This window comes from Piliocolobus tephrosceles, chromosome 15, assembly GCF_002776525.5.
Source record: "Piliocolobus tephrosceles isolate RC106 chromosome 15, ASM277652v3, whole genome shotgun sequence".
In the NCBI taxonomy this organism is placed as follows: Eukaryota; Metazoa; Chordata; class Mammalia; order Primates; family Cercopithecidae; genus Piliocolobus; species Piliocolobus tephrosceles.
In genome coordinates, this window is record NC_045448.1 from 21,661,499 (window position 1) to 21,682,032 (window position 20,534).

Sequence of the window (20,534 nt, forward strand, 5' to 3'; positions counted from 1 at the left end):
AGCCTAACAGCATGGAACATCTCTCACTTAACATAGTTTGTATATTTCTCTTGTAGGATTGGATGCTTTCTTTGTGGCCTAATATATTGTCAGTTTTCGTAAATGTTTATTGTGTGCTGGGGATAAATGTATATTTTCTGTTAAATGTAGAAAAATAAAAATGTATGATGGAAAACATTAAGAGATGGGATATATTATAGTGTGAACTTATTGATTAGTCAGATACTCAGAAATCTCTTGTTCCACATTAATATTCTTTTTATTTTTTATTTATTTATATTTGAGACAGAGTCTTTCTCTGTCACCCAGACTAGAGTGCAGTGGCTCCATCTTGGCTCACTGCAACCTACGTCTTAGGGCTTCCAGTGATTCTCCTGTCTCAGCCTCCTGAGTAGCTGAGATTACAGGCATGGGCCACTATGCATGCCTGGCTAATTTTTGTATTTTTAGTAGGGATGGGGGTTTTACTGTGTTGGCCAGGCTGGTCTCGAACTCTTGACCTCAGGTGATCTGCCTACTTCAGCCTCTCAAAGTGCTGGGATTACAGATGTGAGCCACTGTACCCAGCCCCACATTAAGATTCTACCTAGTTTTTGCTGTTGTTGAAATTATTTTTGTTATTTTTCAAATTCTCCTGGTGTATTTTTTTAAGTAAATTTTTATTTTAGAATATATTTTAATTTCCTATTTGCTTTCTTCTTTCATCCATTGGTTATCTGGAAGTATGTTTCTTACTTTCCAAATAGTTGGGCATTTCTTTTCCTAGCATTTTTTTTTGAGATGGGGTGTTACTCTCTCACCCAGGCTGGAGTACAGTGACATGATTGTAGCCCACTATAGCCTTGAACTCCTGGACTCAAATGATCCTTCTGTCTCAGCCTCCCAAATAGCTAGGAGTACAGGTGTGTGCCACCAGGCCTGGGTAATTTGAAATTTTTTTTTTTTTGTTAGAGAGGGTCTTGTTATCTCCCTTTGTTGTCCAGTCTGGCCTCAAATTCCTATACTCAAGTGATCCTTCCACCTTGACCTTCGTGAGTGCTTGGATCACAGGTATGAGCCACTGTACCTGGCCTATTTTCTGTTTATAGTTTTGTTAATTACTTCTAGCTTAATTCCATTGTGCTCAGAGAACATACTACATATGATTTCAGTCTTTTGAAATTTGTTCTGACTTATTTTGTTAGAACATTGTTTATGGTTATTTTGGTAAATGTTTCATGAACACTGGAAAAGAATATATATTCTGCAGTTAGGGGTGCAGGATTATAGATATTCACTAAGTCAAATTTGTGCATCTTCTACTTTTTTTCTTTTTTTGAGAAGGAGTCTTGTTCTGTCACCCAGGTTGGAGTATGCAATGGCGCGATTTTGGCTTACTGCAACCACTGCCTCCCAGGTTCGAGCGATTCTCCTGCCCCAGCCTCCTGAGTAGCTGGAGTTATAGGCACGCACCACCACACCTGGCTAATTTTTGTATTTTTAGTAGAGACGAGGTAGAGACCATGTTGGCCAGGCTGCTTTCAAACTCCTGACCTCAGGTGATCCACCTGCCTTGGCCTCCCAAAGTGCTGGGATTACAAGCATGAGTCACTGAGTCACTGTGCCTGGACCTTCTGCTGGTTTTAAGTTTTATGTTTTGCTTTGTGTGTGTATGTGTGATTGCTCTTAAGACTTATACTTGTATTTATTTGCTCACTTCTCTCTTCTTCTCTCTTCTCCTCTCTCCTCTCCTCTCCTCTCCCCTCCTCTCCTCTTCTTCTCCTCCTCTTCTTCTTGTTTCTTTTTGGGATAAGATCTCACCCTGTCATCTAGGCTGGAGTGAAGAGGCATGATCAAGGCTAACTGCAGCCTTGACCTCCTGGGCTCAGGTGATCCTCCCACCTCAGCCTCTTGTGTAAGTCACTGTGCCTGGCCAATTAACTCTCATTTTTTCTTTAAAAAAATATTGTTACCTCTTTTTTTTTTTTTTTTTTTGAGACAGAGTTTCGCTCTTGTTACCCAGGCTGGAGTGCAATGGTGCAATCTCGGCTCACTACAACCTCTGCCTCCTGAGTTCAAGCAGTTCTTCTGCCTCAGCCTCCTGAGTAGCTGGCATTACAGGCATACGCCACTATGACCGACTAATTTTGTATTTTTAGTAGAAATGGGGTTTCTCCATATTGGTCAGGCTGGTCTTGAACTCCCGACCTCAGGTGATCCGCCCACCTTCGCCTCCCAAAGTGCTGGGATTACAGGTGTGAGCCACCGTGCCTGGCCTATGTTACCTTTTACTGCAGACTTTTTAACATGCTCCTCCACTGTTCTTCCCTTCTTACCCTATGTATTTTTTTGAGACAGAGTCTTGCTCTGTTGCCCAGGCTGGAGTGCAGTGGTGCGACCTCGGCTCACTGCAACCTCCGCCTCCTAGGTTCAAGCAATTATTGTACCTCAGCCTCCCAAGTATCTGGAACTACAGGTGTGCTCCCCCATGCCTAGCTAATTTTTGTATTTTTAGTAGAGATGGGGTTTCATCATATTGGTCAGGCTGGTCTCAAACTCCTGACCTCAGGTGATCCACCTGCCTTGGCCTCCCAAACTGCTGGGATTACAGGTGTGAGCCACTGCACCCAGCCGACACCATCTCTTTAAAAAATATTCGTAGCATGCCGGGCGCGGTGGCTCAAGCCTGTAATCCCAGCACTTTGGGAGGCCGAGACGGGCGGATCACGAGGTCAGGAGATCGAGACCATCCTGGCTAACACGGTGAAACCCCATCTCTACTAAAAGTAATACAAAAAACTAGCCGGGAGAGGTGGCGGGCGCCTGTAGTCCCAGCTACTCGGGAGGCTGAGGCAGGAGAATGGCGTAAACCCGGCAGGTGGAGCTTGCAGTGAGCTGAGATGCGGCCACTGCACTCCAGCCCGGGTGACAGAGTGAGACTCCGTCTCAAAAAAAAAAAAAAATTCGTAGCATTTCAACTGGAAATGAAAGTGCCTTTCTTTAATTGCTGCAATTGAGTGACCAGACAATGAAGATAAGAGTTTGCAGGCTGGGCGCGGTGGCTCACGCCTGTAATCTCAGCACTTTGGGAGGCCTAGGCAGGTGGATCACCTGAGGTCAGGAGGTCGAGAGCACCCTGACCAACGTAGAGAAACCCCGTCTGTACTAAAAATGCAAAATTAGCCGAGTGTGGTGGTGGATGCTTGTAATCCCAGCTATTCGGGAAGTTGAGGCAGGAGAATCTCTTGAACCCAGGAGGTGGAGGTTGCAGTGAGCTGAGATTGCGCCATTGCACTCCAGCCTGGGCAACAAGAGCAAAACTCTGTCTCAAAAAAAAAAAAAAAAAAAAAAAGAGTATGCAATAGTGGACAGTGGCTCACACCTGTAATCCCAGCATTTTGGGAGGCCAAGGTTGGAGGATCACTTGAGGCCAGGAGTTTGATACCAATCTGGGAAACAAAATGAGACCTCACCTCTATTAAAAAAACCCAAAAAATTGGCCTGGTATGGTCGTGTGTGCCTTTAGTCCCAGCTACTTGGGAAGCTAAGGTGAGAGGATCGCTTGAGCCCAGGAGTTTGAGGCTGTAGCGAGTTATGATCATACCACTGCACTCCAACCTGATGAAATCTCATCTCTTAAAAACCAAAATAAAAAAAAAAGCAAGCCAAACTTATGCAAGACTCAACCTCAGCTCTTTGGAGAAATATTTTATTCTTACTTAAAAAGTATGAAATAAATATTACTTTGTTTTGTTTTATTTTCTACATGTTATGATGAAATAAATATTTCAAATAATATGGACATACACAGAAAAAAAGGGCTTTTCCCTGCTCCCCTAATTTCTCCAGTTTGTTCTTCTGAGGAATAACCACTGTTGAAGCTGCTGTACATCCTTCTGACCATTGCATGTATACCATGGGTTTATATGTGTGTCACACACATAATGACACACACATATACACATATAAACAACCCATAGGTTGTACCCATAGGTACATGTGCAATATGTGTGTATGTATAATATATATGTATATAAGTGTGTGTGTGTGTGTGTATATATATATATATTTATTTATTTTTTGGAGACAATATCTCACTTTGTCACCCAGGCTAGAGTGCAGTGGTGCAGTCATGGCTCACTGCAGCCTTGACCTCCTAGACTCAAGTGATCTCCCACCTCAGCCTCCTGAGTAGCTGGGACTACAGGCATGTGCCACCATGCTTTAGGTCTCCCAAAATGCTGGGATTACAGGTGTGAGCCACCACACCTGGCTTATTTCATTTTTCTTGATGGCTTTCTAATATTTCTTTTTTTTCCTCACACTGTTGACCAGGAGCCTTTCTAATATTTCTGATATTTCTTTGTATCATTATACTGCCACATATTTAACCTGTTGGCACACAGGCTTTCTCCATACTTTTAACTTTATAAATAGTGTAGCAGAAAATGACCTTTCTTTTTTTTTTATTTTGAAACAGTCTTCCTCTGTTGCCCAGGCTGGAGTGCGGTTGCACAATCTCGGCTCACTGCAACCTCTGCCTCCCAGGTTCAAGTGATTCTCCTGTCTCAGCCTCCTGAGTAGCTGGGATTACAGGCACCCACCACCATGCCCGGCCAGTTTTTTTTTTGTATTTTTAGTAGAGACATGGTTTCACCATGTCGGTGAGGCTGGTCTTGAACTCCTGACCTCAAGTGATTCTCCCACCTCTGCTTCCCAAAGTTGGAATTACAGGCATGAGCCACCACACCCAGCCGACCTTTCTCTTTTAGATAAAGTGGAATTACTCGGTCAAATGATAATGTGTATTTTAAATTTTCATAGGCTTTGTCAAATTGCTTTACACTGAGACTAAACCAGTTTATGCCCCCATTCCCCAGTACTATCAGCACTATTTTCATATACCTTTACCAGCTAATTTAAAGAGTTAAATTTTAACTTCCGTGAAAGACAGGTACTGCCTTAGCGCTAAGTATCTTTAGTATCTAACACAAAAACAGGCACTTAATAAATTTTGTTTGTGGAAGGAATTAATTATTGAAAATAATTAATAAGCTTATGAAGTTACATTAACTCTATAAAGCCAAACAAATATTCTTACTTGAGATTGTATCTACTGTGAGGCAGTAGGTATAAAATTTGTTACTTATACTACCTCCTTGATTCTTCTAACCATCTCATGAGGTAAATGGTAGTTTCTGAGTTACAGTGGTAGTGCTGCAATGTAAGATTGGTCCTGTCTGTATAACTTCAAAGTCTGTGGCATGTTTCTTTTCTTTTTCTTCTTTGAAACAGGGTCTCACTCTGTCACCCAAGCTGGAGTGCAGTGGTGTAGTCATGGCTCACTGCGTCCTGGACCTCCTTGGCTCAAGCGATCCACCTACCTCGGCCTCCTGAGTATCTCGGGTCACAGTCATGTACCACTACCCCATGGCTAATTTTTAAAGTTTTTGTAGAGACAAGTCTCAGAGTCTTACTTTGTTGGCCAGGCTGTTCTGGAACTCATGGGCTCAAGTGATCCTTTTACTTCAGCCTCCCAAAGTGTTGGGATTATAGATAGGAGCCACCATACCTGACCATGTGGCATTTTTCAGTACCCACATTATCTCTTTCTTATTTTAAATAATGTAATATTTTCAGATTTTTAGAAACTACCTTTTAGAAATTTTTATCTGGAAGAAAAGTGCATTTTAAATTATTGTAGACTGTTTTTTAATCTTTCTGTATCTTCTAAACTAACAGGTCGCTTCTATGTATTTTTTTCTCTTTCTATATTATTTCATGATGATTGCTTAGAAATACTAAACTAGTAAGCCCTTGTTCTTGGAATATTTGAGGAAAATTTAGAACATTTTGTATGCTTGCCATTTCAGGACTTTGTAGAATAGTGTTGGACCTAAATAAACAAATAGCAGTGCAGAGTTTTGTTTTTTGCAGTCATGGTAACCACTGCCTCTGTGCATTCTTTTTATAAATGAAAGAAAAAGAAATGGATTGCACTTCTAAGCTTCCTTGTGAAAACAGGAATACTTGTTAAAAAAAAAGTATACAAAAAGCTTGTCCTATAAGGAAATCGGAAAAGATTGATTGCACCCATATACTTTCTGATCTAACTTGGGGGAAAATGTTCCTATTCTGTTTTTTTCTTTCTTGTCTCTTTGAGACTTTTTCTCTCATCATTTACTTACTCTTTAAATAATTTGTTTTATTCTCTCTTACAGTTTCCTTTTTTCTATAAGAAGCCAGGTTGTCTTTTCTTAAAAAAAAAAAAAAAAAAAAAAAAAGCCTTTCCTCCAACTCTAAACTATTCTTTCTTTTTTAATTCTGACACTTTTTTGTAAGACTAGCTCTGTGGTCATTACCTGTACTTGCTCACCACTTGCTCCATTATTCACCTAGTGATTTCCACTCTGCATTTCACAGACATTGCCCTGTCAGAAGTTACAATGATCTCTTACTTACAAATCCTCAGGTTTATCAGCTTTCTTCTGTTAAGTCTTTTTGGAGCAGTTTAACTCCCCTTGTTTTAGTGAGAGACTATATTTGTCTCTGATTTTTATGACATCTCTTGTGCTTATCCCCATTAATTAGACTTTTTTTTAAGGTTTTGACTTCTGCTCTTCTGTTTTTATATTCTGTACATTACCTGTGATCATTTTTTTTATGACCATGTTTCATATCTGTCTATGCTCCTTAACTCACTTCATCTCAGAGGTGTATTTCCCATAGCCTGATAGACCTCTCTGTAGATTTCTGGCTATAATTCCAAACTAACTTTCCACTTTTAATTTAGCATTATACTTCTCCCGTCATCACCTGTTCCCTGGCTCCCCATACCACCACCACCAACAAACAGCACTTTTTATACTTGCCCTTACTGTATTTATTTTGAATACAGCACTGATATCACTAATCTAGTTATTTTGTTTTCTGAACTAAATTTCCTTTTTCTGATTTTCCCAATTCTAAATGAGGCCATCATCAAGTTTTGATTTAATCTAGTGGTCTGCTAATTCACTTATTTCCATGCATCTCTCATTTTAAAATGCTATACTTGACTTCATTCTTTTTTGTCATTAGATTAAAATCCAGCTTTTAGATTTCTGACAAATTTAGATCTGGGCACGAAGACTTCCTTGAAAACCAGAGCAACATCTATTCATTTCTGTTTTTCTCAAGTTCTTTTGCCTCACTTTATAAGATTTATGACAATAATAGTCACTATTTATGGTAGCTGATGAGTATGGTTTAAGGGACTGTAAAAGTCAAGGAGAAAATGGTTTTTACAAATTGAAAAAAATTATTTAAAGAGGTTAGAATTAAACTAAAAAGTTACTTAAGTGGGGATGACTGTATCTTTTTTTATGTAATTTCTGTAGGATTTTACATTATTATTATTATATTTCTATTGGAAGTTATCTCATCCTTGGATTATGTTCTGGTATTTTATGTGCCCCATTATTAAGTTGTTGAAGTACATATTCCCATTTCTATAGAAAACTTGAAAACATCATTTATTTATTTATTAATTTATTTATTTTTGAGACAGGGTCTTGCTCTGTTGCCCAGACTAGAGTGCAGTGACGCAATTATGGCTCACTGCAGCCTCAACTCCTGGGGCTCAGGTGATTCTCCCACTTCAGCCTCCCAAGTAGCTGGGACTGCAGGCATGGAGCAGCACACCTGGCTAATTTTTCTATTTTTCTGTAGAGACAAGGTCTTTCCATTTTGCCCAGGCTGGTCTCGAACTCCTGAGCTCAAACAATCCGCCCCCCTCAGCCTCTCAGTGTTGAGATTACAGGTGTGAGCCACCATGCATGGCCAAAAACATCCTTTAAAGTCCACATCATTTATGATGTCTTCCTTCGTCTCTGCTAGCAGTTATAGTTTTTTGTTTTTTGCTTTCACAGAATTAGGTATTACTATAATAGTTTTTTTTTTTTTTTTTTAAGAAATGAGTCTTGCTGTGTTACTCAGACTGGTTTCAAACTCCTGGCCACAAGGATCCTCCTGCCTGGGTCTCCCAAAATGTTGGAATTACAGATGTGAGCCACTGTGCTTGGCCTCAAGTAGTTCTTACTCATCTTTTTTACCACTGCCTTCCACATCTTATGTACATAGTAGGTCCTCAATAAATGTTAGTTAATTGAAATTATTTCCCTTATGCCTGAGATGCTTTTCCTACTCATGGATTATAATCACTCTGACACAGATTGCTAAATGGCTGTGGGTAGATTGCATAATATTTTAAATATCTTTGTCATGAAACTGGTAACGCCTTCTCTCAAAGGGTTAGGTTATCATTAGTTAGTAAAATGCTTTGAAGATGAAGAAGTTAAGGTTGAGCATTATGATCATCCTATTAAGGGTGAATTGTTAGCATCAGGTTTGTAGGTGGAAGCTTTCCCAAAGCTTGAAGTTAATTAAATGGTGCTGAAGTAATAATTTTGTACCAGTTTACATTGTGGTTGCTTGCTTAACTTAAATCCCCAGATTTCTTTGGAGAGAAGGAGTCTTTGGTAATGCTCTTTATTCTGAGGTCTCTGTCATAGAGCCAAATCAAGATTGAAACTTCCCGTGACAAAAACGTAAATATACCAGTACATTGTAGCAGTTAGGATGATGCGCTTGGTATTATACTTGAAGTATGTTATATGCCAGAGGTCCTCAGACTTCCGTGTACTAAGAATCATTTGGAAGCCCTCATTAAAAATGTTTCACCTCCAGAGATTCCAGTCCAGCCGGTTGTATTTTTTAATGAGTAATGCAGGTGATTTTTGATTCAGGTAGTATGTAAACAACAGTTTGAGTAATACTTCTGAGTGGAATTGAAGAAAGCCCGTAGGATATGCGAATGGCCAATAAATAAATGTGCAAAACTCACTTAAATTGATATTCAAGTAACGATATACTCAGATTCTTTTAAAAATTCAAATATTTTACTTTTTTTTTTTGGTCTTCACTTCAGTGGTACATAGTACTTATTTCCAGAGTATATTTGGGAAACTAGTACCTGCAGATGTTCCATGAAAAAAGAGAGCTTGATCAAATAAGTTTGTGAAATTTTTTATACTTTATTCCATCTTTAGAGATTTACTTTGCATGTTATCATAATACTCTTAGAAGTTTCGCAGCAAAAAGCCTTGGACCTCATTGTTTCCCAAACTTAATTCACCATGAGCCCTCCTTTCTTGCCTCTAATAATTTCTATTAATAATTAGTGAACAAATTTCCAGAAATTTTGTTTGTTGTTTTTCATTGTTACTGTGGAATTTTTAAAAATAGGGTATGTTTTTTATAATTCAGGAGCTTAAAGTCTTGATAGAATTTCAAGACTTGGACATGGCACTTTAAAGATGATAAATATATAATGCTAAGTTGAAATAATCAAGTGCCCAAATGTATAGTAGGGCTGCAGCTAGCAGGGGAGATAAGCTTAATTTAGGCTAGATTCTTCAGGGAGATTTCATGAAGGAAAAAAAATACGGGTCCTGAGATGGGTCTTGAGGTGAGTGATCAAATTTGATTAGAAGGAGTAATGCTGGCTGGACTATCTAAATTGGCATAGTAGTTTATAGGTACTAGTTTCTGTATCACAGATATACTCTAGCTTAAAACACATGATGTTGCTTCCTCAGTGACTACTTTTTTTTCAGTGAACAATCATTTTATTACTTGAGTACATAGACAAACTTATGCAACCAGGGCAGAGGCTGTGGATGACTCATATTTCCAGTTGGGAGGGAGGATTTGCTTGGTCATGTATTAATAATATTGAGCCAGTCGGTGAATTCGTCTGTCAGAATCAAATGGAATTTGGCATCCTTATCCTTTCTATTCCTCTCAAGATGTTTTTGAATAGCAACTGCTTGCTTAATTAAACAGTAGAGATCCTCAGGGAGATCAGGAGCAAGTCTTTTGGAGTTAAGGATTCTTAAGATTGTATTGTCTGTCTCAAAACATACTTGTGCAACACCATATGAGCCTCAGGATCACACTGATTTGTGAGGGAGGCAGACCCTTCTTGGTCAGTTTGTAAGTCTGCTCCTTCATGTCATCAGATGTCAACTTCAGCCAAGTGGGAACCTTGCAGTGATGGGGCAGAGCCGATTGAGACAGGCCCTTCCCAGGAATGTGCATGCGACTCATGATGGTGGCAATCAGGCGGTCCAGTGACTATGTCTTGAATATGTTATGTAATAATGCTTTTCAAACTCTAATGTGCACATGAATCACCTGGGGATCTTTTTAAAATGGTTTATCATTCAGTGGGTCTGAGGGTGGAGCCTGAGATTCTACATTTCTGAGGAGCTCCCAAATAGATGATGCCCATGTTGTTGGTTCACAGACCAGATTTGGAGTAAAGGATGTCTTGGATTAGTAGTTCAGTTAGATGACCTTTAATGCACATTTTAACCTTGGGAGTCTGTAAATATCCCAGGTTGGAGTGGATGAGATAGTATAAAAACTAAAGCTAGGTATGGTGGCTCATGCTTGTAATCCCAGCGCTTTGTGGGGCCAAGGCGGGAGGATCTGTTGAGGTCAGGAGTTTGAGAACAACCTGGCAATGAGACCCTGTCTCAAATAAAATAAAATAATAAAAATATGAAATAAAAAGTAAGAGGCCGGGCGTGGTGGCTCATGCTTGTAATCCCAGCACTTTGGGAGGCCGAGGCAGGCAGATCACGAGGTCAGGAGTTTGAGACCAGCCTGGCCAACACAGTGAAATGTTGTCTCTACTGAAAATACAAAACTTAGCTGGGCATGGTGGCATGCACCTGTAATCCCAGTTACTCGGGAGGCTGAGGCAGGAGAATTGCTTGAACCAGGAGGTGGAGGTTGCAGTGAGCCAAGACCACTGCACTCCAGCCTGGGTGACAGAGCTAGACTACGTCTCAAAAAAAAAAAAAAAAAAAAAAACCAGTGAGAAAACTGTATTAGAAATGAAAGGACTGTTGAGCGCAGTGGCTGACACCTGTAATCTCAGCACTTTGGGAGGCTGAGGCGGGCGGATCTCGAGGTCAGGAGTTGGAGACCAGCCTGGCCAATGTGGTGAAACCCCATCTCTACTAAAAATGCAAAAATTAGCCGGGCGTGGTGGCGGGCACCTGTAGTCCCAGCTACTCAGGAGGCTGAGGCAGGAGAATCGCCTGAACCCAGGAGGCAGAGCTTGCAGTGAGCCAAGATCGTGCCACTGCACTCCAGCTTGGGTGACAGAACGAGACTCCGTCTCACAGAAAAAAAAAAAAAAAATGAAAGGACTCAATTAAGAAACACTGATTTGAGTATAGTATGTTGACTAACAAAGGATTATTATAAGATTGAAGTATTTCTTAAATGATTTTCCACCCTGTACTGAATATAGTTTGGAAGTAGCTAACTAGCTTTTCTTGGGAACTTAACCTAATAAGTGTTGGTGTATTATGAAACTAATATACCATCTTAATTATATACATGCTCATATTTGAATTTCAATTATTTTTTCTTTTGTGCCTTTTAGTACCAGTGTGGCCTTGTGGCTTTTTTTTTTTTTTTTTTTGAGATGGGGTCTTGCTCTTTCGCCCAGGTTGTGACGTGATCACAGCTCACTGCAGCCTTGACCGCCTGTGCTCAAGCGATCTTCTCACTTCACCCTCTCTTTTTGTCAACAAATATCTATAATCCTTTTCAATATGCTACCATATAGAAATATCTGTGGCCAGGCACAATGGCTCACACATGAAATCCCAAAACTTTGGGAGGTCAAGGCAGGATGATTGCTTGAGGCCAGGAGTACCAGATACTCAGAGTAGCTGGGACCACTGGTGCTTACCTCCATGCCCAACTAATTATTATTTTTCTTTTGAGACAGAGTTTTCCTCATGTTGCCCAGGCTGGAGTACAATGGCATGATCTTGGCTCACTGCAACCTCTGCCTCCTGGGTTCAAGCGATTCTTCTGCCTCAGCCTCCCCAGTATCTGTGATTACAGGCATGTGCCACCATGCCTGGCTGATTTTGTATTTTTAGTAGAGATGGGGTTTCACCATGTTGGTCAGGCTGGTCTGGAACTCCTGAGCTCAGGTGATCCACCCGCCTCGGCCTCGCAAAGTGCTGGGATTACAGGCATGAGCCACCACGCCTGACTTAACTAATTTTTATTTTTGATTTTTTTGTAGAGATAAGGTCTCATTATGTTGCCCAGGCTGGTCTGGCGCTCCTGGCCTCAAGCAATCATCCTGCCTTGACCTCCCAAAGTTTTGGGATTTCATGTGTGAGCCACTGTGCCTGGCCACAGATATTTCTATATGGTAGCATATTGGAAAGGATTATAGATATTTGTTGACAAAAAGAGTCAAACTCTGTAAAATATTTAAAGAGATTTATTCTGAGCCAAATATGAGTGGCCATGGACCAAGACACAGTCTCAAGAGGTCCTGAGAACATGTGCCCAAAGTGGTTGAGTTATAGCTTCGTTGTATACATTTTAGGAAGACATAAGACATCAATCAGTACATGTGAGATATACATCGGTTCAGTCTGGAAAGACGGGAAAAATGGGGGGCTTACAACTGATAGGTGGATTCAAAGATTTTCTTTCTTTTTTTTTTGGGACACCGGATCTCAGCTCACTGCAAGTTCCGCCTCCTGGGTTTACACCATTCTCCTGCCTCAGCCTCCCGAGTAGCTGGGACTACAGGTGCCCGCCACCTCACCCGGCTAGTTTTTTGTATTTTTTAGTAGAGACGGGGTTTCACCGTGTTAGCCAGGATGGTGTCGATCTCCTGACCTCGTGATCCACCCGTCTTGGCCTCCCAAAGTGCTGGGATTACAAGCTTGAGCCACCGCGCCCAGCCTCAAAGATTTTCTAATTGGCAGTTTGTTGGAAGAGTTATTTTCTAAAAACCAGAAATCAGTATAAAGGAGTGTCTGGGTTAAGATAAAGGGTTGTGAAGACCAAGATTCTTATTGCATAGATACAGTGACCTCCCTTAGAGACAATAGGTGGCAAATATTTTTGTTCAGATCTTTAAAAGGTGCTGGGCGAGGTGTGGTGACTCACACCTATAATCCTAGCACTTTGAGAGGCTGAGGTGGGCGCATTGCTTGAGGCCAGGGGTTTGAGACCAGTCTAGGCAATATAGTGAGGTCCCATCTTAACAGCAACAAAAAATTAGCTGGGCATGATGGCAGGTGCCTGTAGCCCCAGCTACTTGGGAGGCTGAGGCTAGAGGATCGCTTGAGTCCAGGAGGCAGAGGCCACAGTGAGCAGTGATCACATAGATTGAGGGTCTGTCTCAAAAAAGAAAAAAAAGAGGTTTAGGTATATATATATATGTGTATGTTTATATGTTTATACATTCCTTAGCTCTCTCTGCTGAGAGCACTTAATTGCAGTGAAACCTCAGTAACAGTGAGCACATGTAGTGCCCAACTTTTGGTTTCTAAATACTATCGTTGACTAAGAGGAACCAAGGCTCCTTGGAGAAAAGTTAATCTAGGGCCAGAGAGGGAAAGTATAAAATGAGTCTACAGAGTTCAGTTGTTCCAGAAAGTAAGGAAGTACTCAAAATGATGAGAATGTGTCAAAAGACACAGGAATTACTTTGAAGGGGCTCACGCTGGCTAAATCTCACCTAATTTGAGTAGCAAAATAAATAGAGTAGGGAATTACAATTTGTAGAATAAAATAAGAATCCATGATACTGATAAAAATATAAATGAATAAATGAATTTATGGAGATAGGGTAAACTCTCTTAAAATGCCAACTACAAATGTAGAAGGAATGATGGAATTAGATAATCACCATCTTTGTGGTATTTGATAATAGCAAGAGTAGTCAATGAATACTAAGGCTGGTTGGTAGAGATTTGATGAGGAACAGGATATTGGTGAATTATCAAAATAATTCCCCGTAATATATAAATCAAATACAAAGGAAAACATAGTTACTTTATAGTGAAGAAACGTGGCAGACACCAGATTGACCAAGTGATGAGGGTTATCCCTAGGGATGGGAAGGATAGGTATAGTATGCACAGCATCATTTCTGTATATATTTTTTAAGAATATGTGGCCCGAATCTGATCATTAGGAACATCAGCTGGGCCCAGATTGGGGGTCATCCTAGAGAATAAAAGGCCTGTACTCTTTTATTTTTTTGAGACGGAGTCTCGGTCTGTCACCCATCTGGAGTGCAGTGGTTGCTCACTGCAACCTCCACCTCCTGGGTTTGAGGGATTGTTGTGCTTCAGCCTCTCGAGTAGCTGGGATTATAGGTGTGTACCACCACACCTGGCTTTAAAAAAATATATTTTTAGTAGAGATGGGTTCACCAGGCTTGTCTGGAACTCCTGACCTCGGGTGATTTGCCCTGCCTTGGCCTCCCAAAGTGTTGGGATTACATGCATGAGCCACCGCGCCTGGCTCGCCTATGCTCTTGACAGTCAAGGACGTGAAAGATAGGGAAAGAAGGAAAGACTGATTAAGGGAGACTGAGGAGGTCCATTAACTAGATGCAATATGTGTTTCTGTTTAGTATCCCGTCTTTAGAAAGAGAGGCGTTGTTGGGACATTTGGTAAAATTTGAATATGCTGTGGTTTGACTTTGTATTATACCAGTGTTCATTTCCTGATTACGGGGCTTGTATGGTGGTAATGTAGCAAAGTGCCCTTGTTTGGGGAAGTATATACTGGAGTATTTAGGAGGGTCTGAGGGATTGTGTCAATACGAAAAAGATACATATACACACCAAACGTTTAAGAACACGCACCTTTTCTTGAACATTTTTCAAAATAAAAACAAAAAACAACATATTTTTCTGATTATAAATGTAATCTTTCTTGCTTTTATATTTACAGATTATACATTTTGCTATATTTGTAGTATAATTCAGTAAATATTTATTGGTTGACAAAATACTGTGCTTGATTTTCCAAGAATGTTAACAATTCTTTTTTTTTTTTTTTTTTTGAAATAGTCTTGCTCTGTCATTCAGGCTGGAGTGCACTGGCTTGATCTTGGCTCTCTGCAGCCTCCGCCTCCTGGGTTAAAGCGATTCTCCTGCTTCAGCCTCCCAAGTAGCTGGAATTACAGGCGCCTGCCACCACACCCAGCTAACTTTTTTTTTTTTTTGGTAGAGACGGGGTTTCGCCATGTTGGCCAGTGTGGTCTTGAACTCCTGACCTTAAGTGATCTGCCTGCCTCAGCCACCCAAAGTGCTGGCATTACAGGAGTGAGCCACTGAACCTGGCCCTTAATATTAACAATTCTACTTGTCTTACTAGGAATAATAAATACATTTTTAACATTGTCTTTCAGAAAGCTGAAGTTGATGGTAGTTTAAGTGATAGCCACGTATCTCCTCCAGCCAAACGCACTTTGAAACAACCTGATTCTGTTTGCAAAGACAAATCAAAATCACGAAGTACTGGTCAGCGAGAGGAATGGAATTTATCAACTGGACAGGCCAGGTGAGAAAGGAGAACTCATTGATTGTTTTTTCTTAAATTACTGAATGTGATTCAGTGCTGATATTAATGCTAATTTTTTTAGCTTATACAATAAGTATCTTATAAATACTTATAAGTAAATTGAATTAAACTTATTTTATAATTTTTGTATGTAATTTTATTTTCTCCTGATAATACTCTAAAATATATTTGTTTTATAAAGATATATGGTATGTAACAGAAACTACCATAAGTGAAACAATAAGGATTTTGATGACTCTTGAGTATGCATATGTATTTATAGTCCTGAAAATTTAAATAAAACATATGGTCAGAATTATATTTTTACTTGAAAATAAAATCCCTTTTTAAAGATTATTGACTATTTCACTTGAGTTGATATACGAAGATATAATGACATTTAAATTAATTTTTAAAGACATCTTTTCATCGTTTACCCTGTTTTAAACTTAAATTTGCTTGTATCTGGTTCAGTATGTATCAGGAAAACTTAATTTTCGTCAGTTTCAGAGTAAATTACCAACATTTACTCTGAAACTGACTAAAATTAAGTTTAATTTACTCCCAAATGGTAGCTAGGTTAGGCACCCACATAGAAAAGATTTAAACATTGAAATCAGATTCTTTAGCTTCTGTTTTGTTTAAAGTCTTTATTTTTATTTTTTTCTAATTAAAAACAATTTTTTTTTTTTTACATCGGTCTGGGAACTAAAGGGTTCTTTAAACTCTTTAAAGTAGAAGTGCTGATGATGTGTGACTGAACAGAAGTAAAAGGGAAGTCCTTTGTTTTTATTCTTCAAGTATTTAAAAATATTTTGATTTTATATGTGTAGATAAATTCTGGATACTTTTATTCTCTAGGGAAAAAAATCTTTGGGGTTATATAGAATTTGACAGGCTGCGTACATTTATTAGTCCCTAAGGGGTCTCTATACTTAATAAAATATACTCCATAAGATGTACCAGTTTATGTTTTGTAATTTGCATTATATGGGGGCTAAGTAGAAAAATACATGAATCATAGTCTGTTGAGTTTTATTTTTATTTTTCTTTCCCACACCCATACATCTGTGAGATGAAACAGGTCTGGATCATTATGATGATGTTACTTTAGTACTACCATGTAATTATACTTTTAGACTTGATTTACCTGTTATAATCTCTATCTTGCGTTTATTAAATGAGTGAATCAAATATCTTCCAGATAAATATTCCTAACAATGTTCTTTTAGTGTTAAAATTGGACTTTTAAGATGATTTTAATAGTTTATTCAAGTGCAAGTAATACACTAGATTTATCCACCCAGCAGGCCTTTATATAAATTGATCTTGATATTTCTTTTCTTTTTTCTTTTTTTTTTTTTTTTTTGAGATGGAGTTTTGCTGGAGTGCAGTGACGCTATCTTGGCTCACTGCAACCTCTGCCTCACAGGTTCAAGTGATTCTCCTGCCTCAGCCTTCCGAGTACTTGGGGTTACAGGCATGTGCCACCACGCCCAGCTAATTTTGTATTTTTAGTAGAGACAGGGTTTCTCCATGTTGGTCAGGCTGGTCTTGAACTCCTGACCTCAGGTGATCCACTTGCCTTGGCCTCCCAAAGTACTGGGATTACAGACATGAGCCACCGCGCATGGCCTAATTTTTCTATTTTTAATAGAGACAGGGTTCCACCATGTTGGCCAGGCTGGTCTCGAACTCTGGACCTCAGGTGATCCACCCGCCTCAACCTCCCAAAATGCGGGGATTACAGGCGTGAGCCACCGCGCCTGGCCGATATTTCATATAGAAATCTTTCATATAAAAAGGCCTCAAAAATTTTGAGAGAGCATGTGAAAGATATGCTTCCATTTAGGAATCATTTATGTACCTTAGAGTGAGATATTTCTTTAAAAAAATACTAAACACATTTTAAGTAAAAAACTTAAATAATGAATACTAATACATTTACTGTTTCTGTTTTGGCAAAAGGACAATGTTTAGTAGCTCACAGAATTTAAAAGATTTTTGAGGCCAGGCATGGTGGCTCATGCCTATAATCCCAGAACTTTGGTAGGCCAAGGTGGGAGGATTGCTTGAGCCCAGGAGTTCAAGAACAGCCTGGGCAACATAGTGGGACCTCATCTCTATGAAATATTAAAAAATTAGCTACAGTGGCACGTGCTTGTAGTACCATCTACTCGAAAGGCTAAGGCTGGAGGATGCCGTGAACCCAGGAGTTTGAGGCTACAGTGAGCTGTGATCTCGCCATTGCACTCCACCCCGGGTGGCAGAGTGAGACCTGTCTTTGTGGGAAAAAAAAAAAATTTTTTTTTTTTAGTTTATTCATCTAGGAGTCTGAGTAACTGTTAAACTTTTAGAATTAAAATCTTTTGATGTTTCAGATGACCTGAAAATAAAATGCAGTTTGACCTATTAGATTCAATAGAATTTAATTTTAAGGAAAACTTGTAGTTAAAAATATTTTATACTTTGAGATAATATAAGTACAAAAAATTAAGAATTACTTGAAGACTTGTATTTGTGTGTCATGAGCCTGAGAATCTTGATTCCTTTATTTTGGTAATCTAAACTCTTACGAGCATGTAAGGTAAACTTATTAAAGTACTTTCACAAAAAATAATTTGTTAGAAGTAATAATTCATGTGGAGGAAAATTGAATACAGATAAGAATTAGTATTAGCTATGGAAAATAATGAATTCTAAAGAACTTTGCAAAGACCACTAAGGTCAAGGAAATTACTGTTAATTGGCAAAATAAATTTCCATTTTAGAGTTAGGTAATTGGATGAAGATAGAAATAAAAGTGGACCTAGAACTTCTGAATCTTCATAAGTGATTTGAGATAGATTATGAGTTTTCTTTTGGGCTAAAACCTGGGTTTAAGGCCCAACTGTATCAACATAATTTTAATGATTGATACTTTTAGTAAAATAGGATGTTTTTGGTCAAAAATATTTTTAATATATATTTTTTATATTGTATATAGAAATTCCCAAATATACATACTAACATAGACAGATGTTGTAGCTTACAAATACTTTGAGTAGAGAATGCTATTTTATTGACTTTTTTGGTCAGCGGTTATTTATTTAGCTACTAGTCATTTATTTAACCTGATGTATATCTAGAATAATAGGCATACTCTAAGATACAGACAAATTGAAATTTTCCTAAGACTTACTGTACACTTGGCTGGGCGCAGTGGCTCATGCCTGTAATTCCAGCACTTTGGGAGGCCAAGGGGTGTGGATCACCTGAGGCCAGAAGTTCGAGACCAGTCTGGCCAACATGGTGAAATCCGATCTCTATTAAAAATACAAAAATTAGCCAAGCATGGTGGTGCATGCCTGTACCCAGCTAGTTGGGAGGCTTAGGCATGAGAATTGTTTGAACTCAGGAGATGGAGGTTGCGGTGAGGCGAGATCGCACCATTGCACTCTAGCCTGGGCAACAGAATGAGACTTGTCTTAAAAAAAAAAAAAAAAAAAAAAAAGATTTGCTGTATACTCAAATGTAGTAGCATGCTTGAAAGTTTCCTTTTGTGATTAGGCAATGAAGTAGTGAGGTGAGGCAGAAATATATGAAATTTTTTCTTAAAACAGATCTTTCATTAGTAATAAAACCACTTATGTGGACTGCGGAGGCATATTAGAATTGAGGAGTGGTAGTGGTTAAGTGAGGTCTGTCAGAACTGGGGCTTTTTTGAATTGAGGTTTATAATCCTCATAAATCATTAAATGCCTTGAGTTTGTATGGGAAAGGGAGAATAAGTATGATTTTTAAGTCTGATATTGCAATGGTGTATGCCCCAGATAATTAAAGCTGTAGAAATTTCTTTGTTTTTTTTTTTGAGATGGAGTCTCGCTGTGTCGCCCAGGCTGGAGTGCAGTGGCCGGATCTCAGCTCACTGCAAGCTCCGCCTCCTGGGTTTAAGCCATTCTCCTGCCTCAGCCTCCCGAGTAGCTGGGACTACAGGCGCCCGCCACCTTGCCCGGCGAGTTTTTTGTATTTTTAGTAGAGACGGGGTTTCACCGTGTTAGCCAAGATGGTGTCGATCTCCTGACCTCGTGATCCGCCCGTCTCGGCCTCCCAAAGTGCTGGGATTACAGGCTTGAGCCACCACGCCCGGCCTAGAAAATTCTAATGTAATAATCACCTAATGCAAAGTGAAACAGTTTCCATTTAAAAATTCAGGAAATAGGGTTAGGCGCAGCAGCTCACATCTGTAATCCCAGCACTTTTGGGAGTCTGAGATGGGGGTTGGCGGGGTTCACCTGAGGTCAGGAGTTCGAGACCAGCCTGGCCAACGTGGTGAAACCTTGTCTCCCCTAAAAATACAAAAATTAGCCAGGTATGATGGTGCACGCCTGTTATCCAGCTACTTGGGAGACTGAGGCATGAGAATTGCTTGAATCCAGGAGGCAGAGGTTGCAATGAGCCAAGGTAGAGCCACTGCACTCCACCCTGGGTGACAGAGTGAGGCTTTGTCCCCTCAAAAAATAATAAATAATAAATAAAAATTCAGGAAACAGTGATACAGGGAAAAAATCGCCAATGCACCTTCTTTTCAAAAAATAAAAGAACAAAGCTACACACTCAATTTAAGTGACCAACTTTTGGGAACATTGATACATACAGAAACTTTTAGGCACATATGTTTAAGCAGGCTAACCCTTACAAAATCTCAGTATAGGCTGGGCATGGTGACTTACACCTGTAATCATAGCACTTTGGGAGGCCAAGGTGAGCGGATCATCTGAGGTCAGGAGTTCAAGATCAACCTGGCCAACATGGTGAAACTGTGTCTCTACTAAAATACAAAAATTAGCTGGGCATCATGGCGGGGGCCTGTAATCCCATCTACTCGGGAGGCTGAGACGAGAGAATCAGTTGAACCCGGGAGACGGTGGTTGCAGTGAGCCAAGATCGCACCACTGCACTCCAGCCTGGATGGCTAAGACTCCGTCTCAAAAAAAAAAAACCAAAAAACTCAGTATATTAAATCTCTTAATATACTCATGTATTTCATGTCATGTCTCCTTTTTCACTCTCTCTCCCTTTTATAAAGATCATGATGACAATAATTTGTGACTATAAGGTAA

General features: G+C 39.6%; 1 protein-coding gene and 1 pseudogene across 5 annotated transcripts in view; one reads left to right on the forward strand and one right to left on the reverse strand.

The window, feature by feature from the left end:
* Positions 1-20,534, forward strand: part of ATAD2B (ATPase family AAA domain containing 2B) — a 214,028-nt gene that overhangs the window by 14,012 nt on the left and 179,482 nt on the right. For all 5 annotated transcript variants that reach the window (XM_023230104.2, XM_023230102.2, XM_023230100.2 and 2 more), the window contains exon 2: positions 15,281-15,432. In XM_023230104.2, the coding sequence (XP_023085872.1) occupies positions 15,281-15,432 (152 nt within the window). The remainder of the gene's footprint in view (positions 1-15,280; positions 15,433-20,534) is intronic.
* LOC116418466 lies at positions 9,673-10,128 on the reverse strand (annotated as a pseudogene).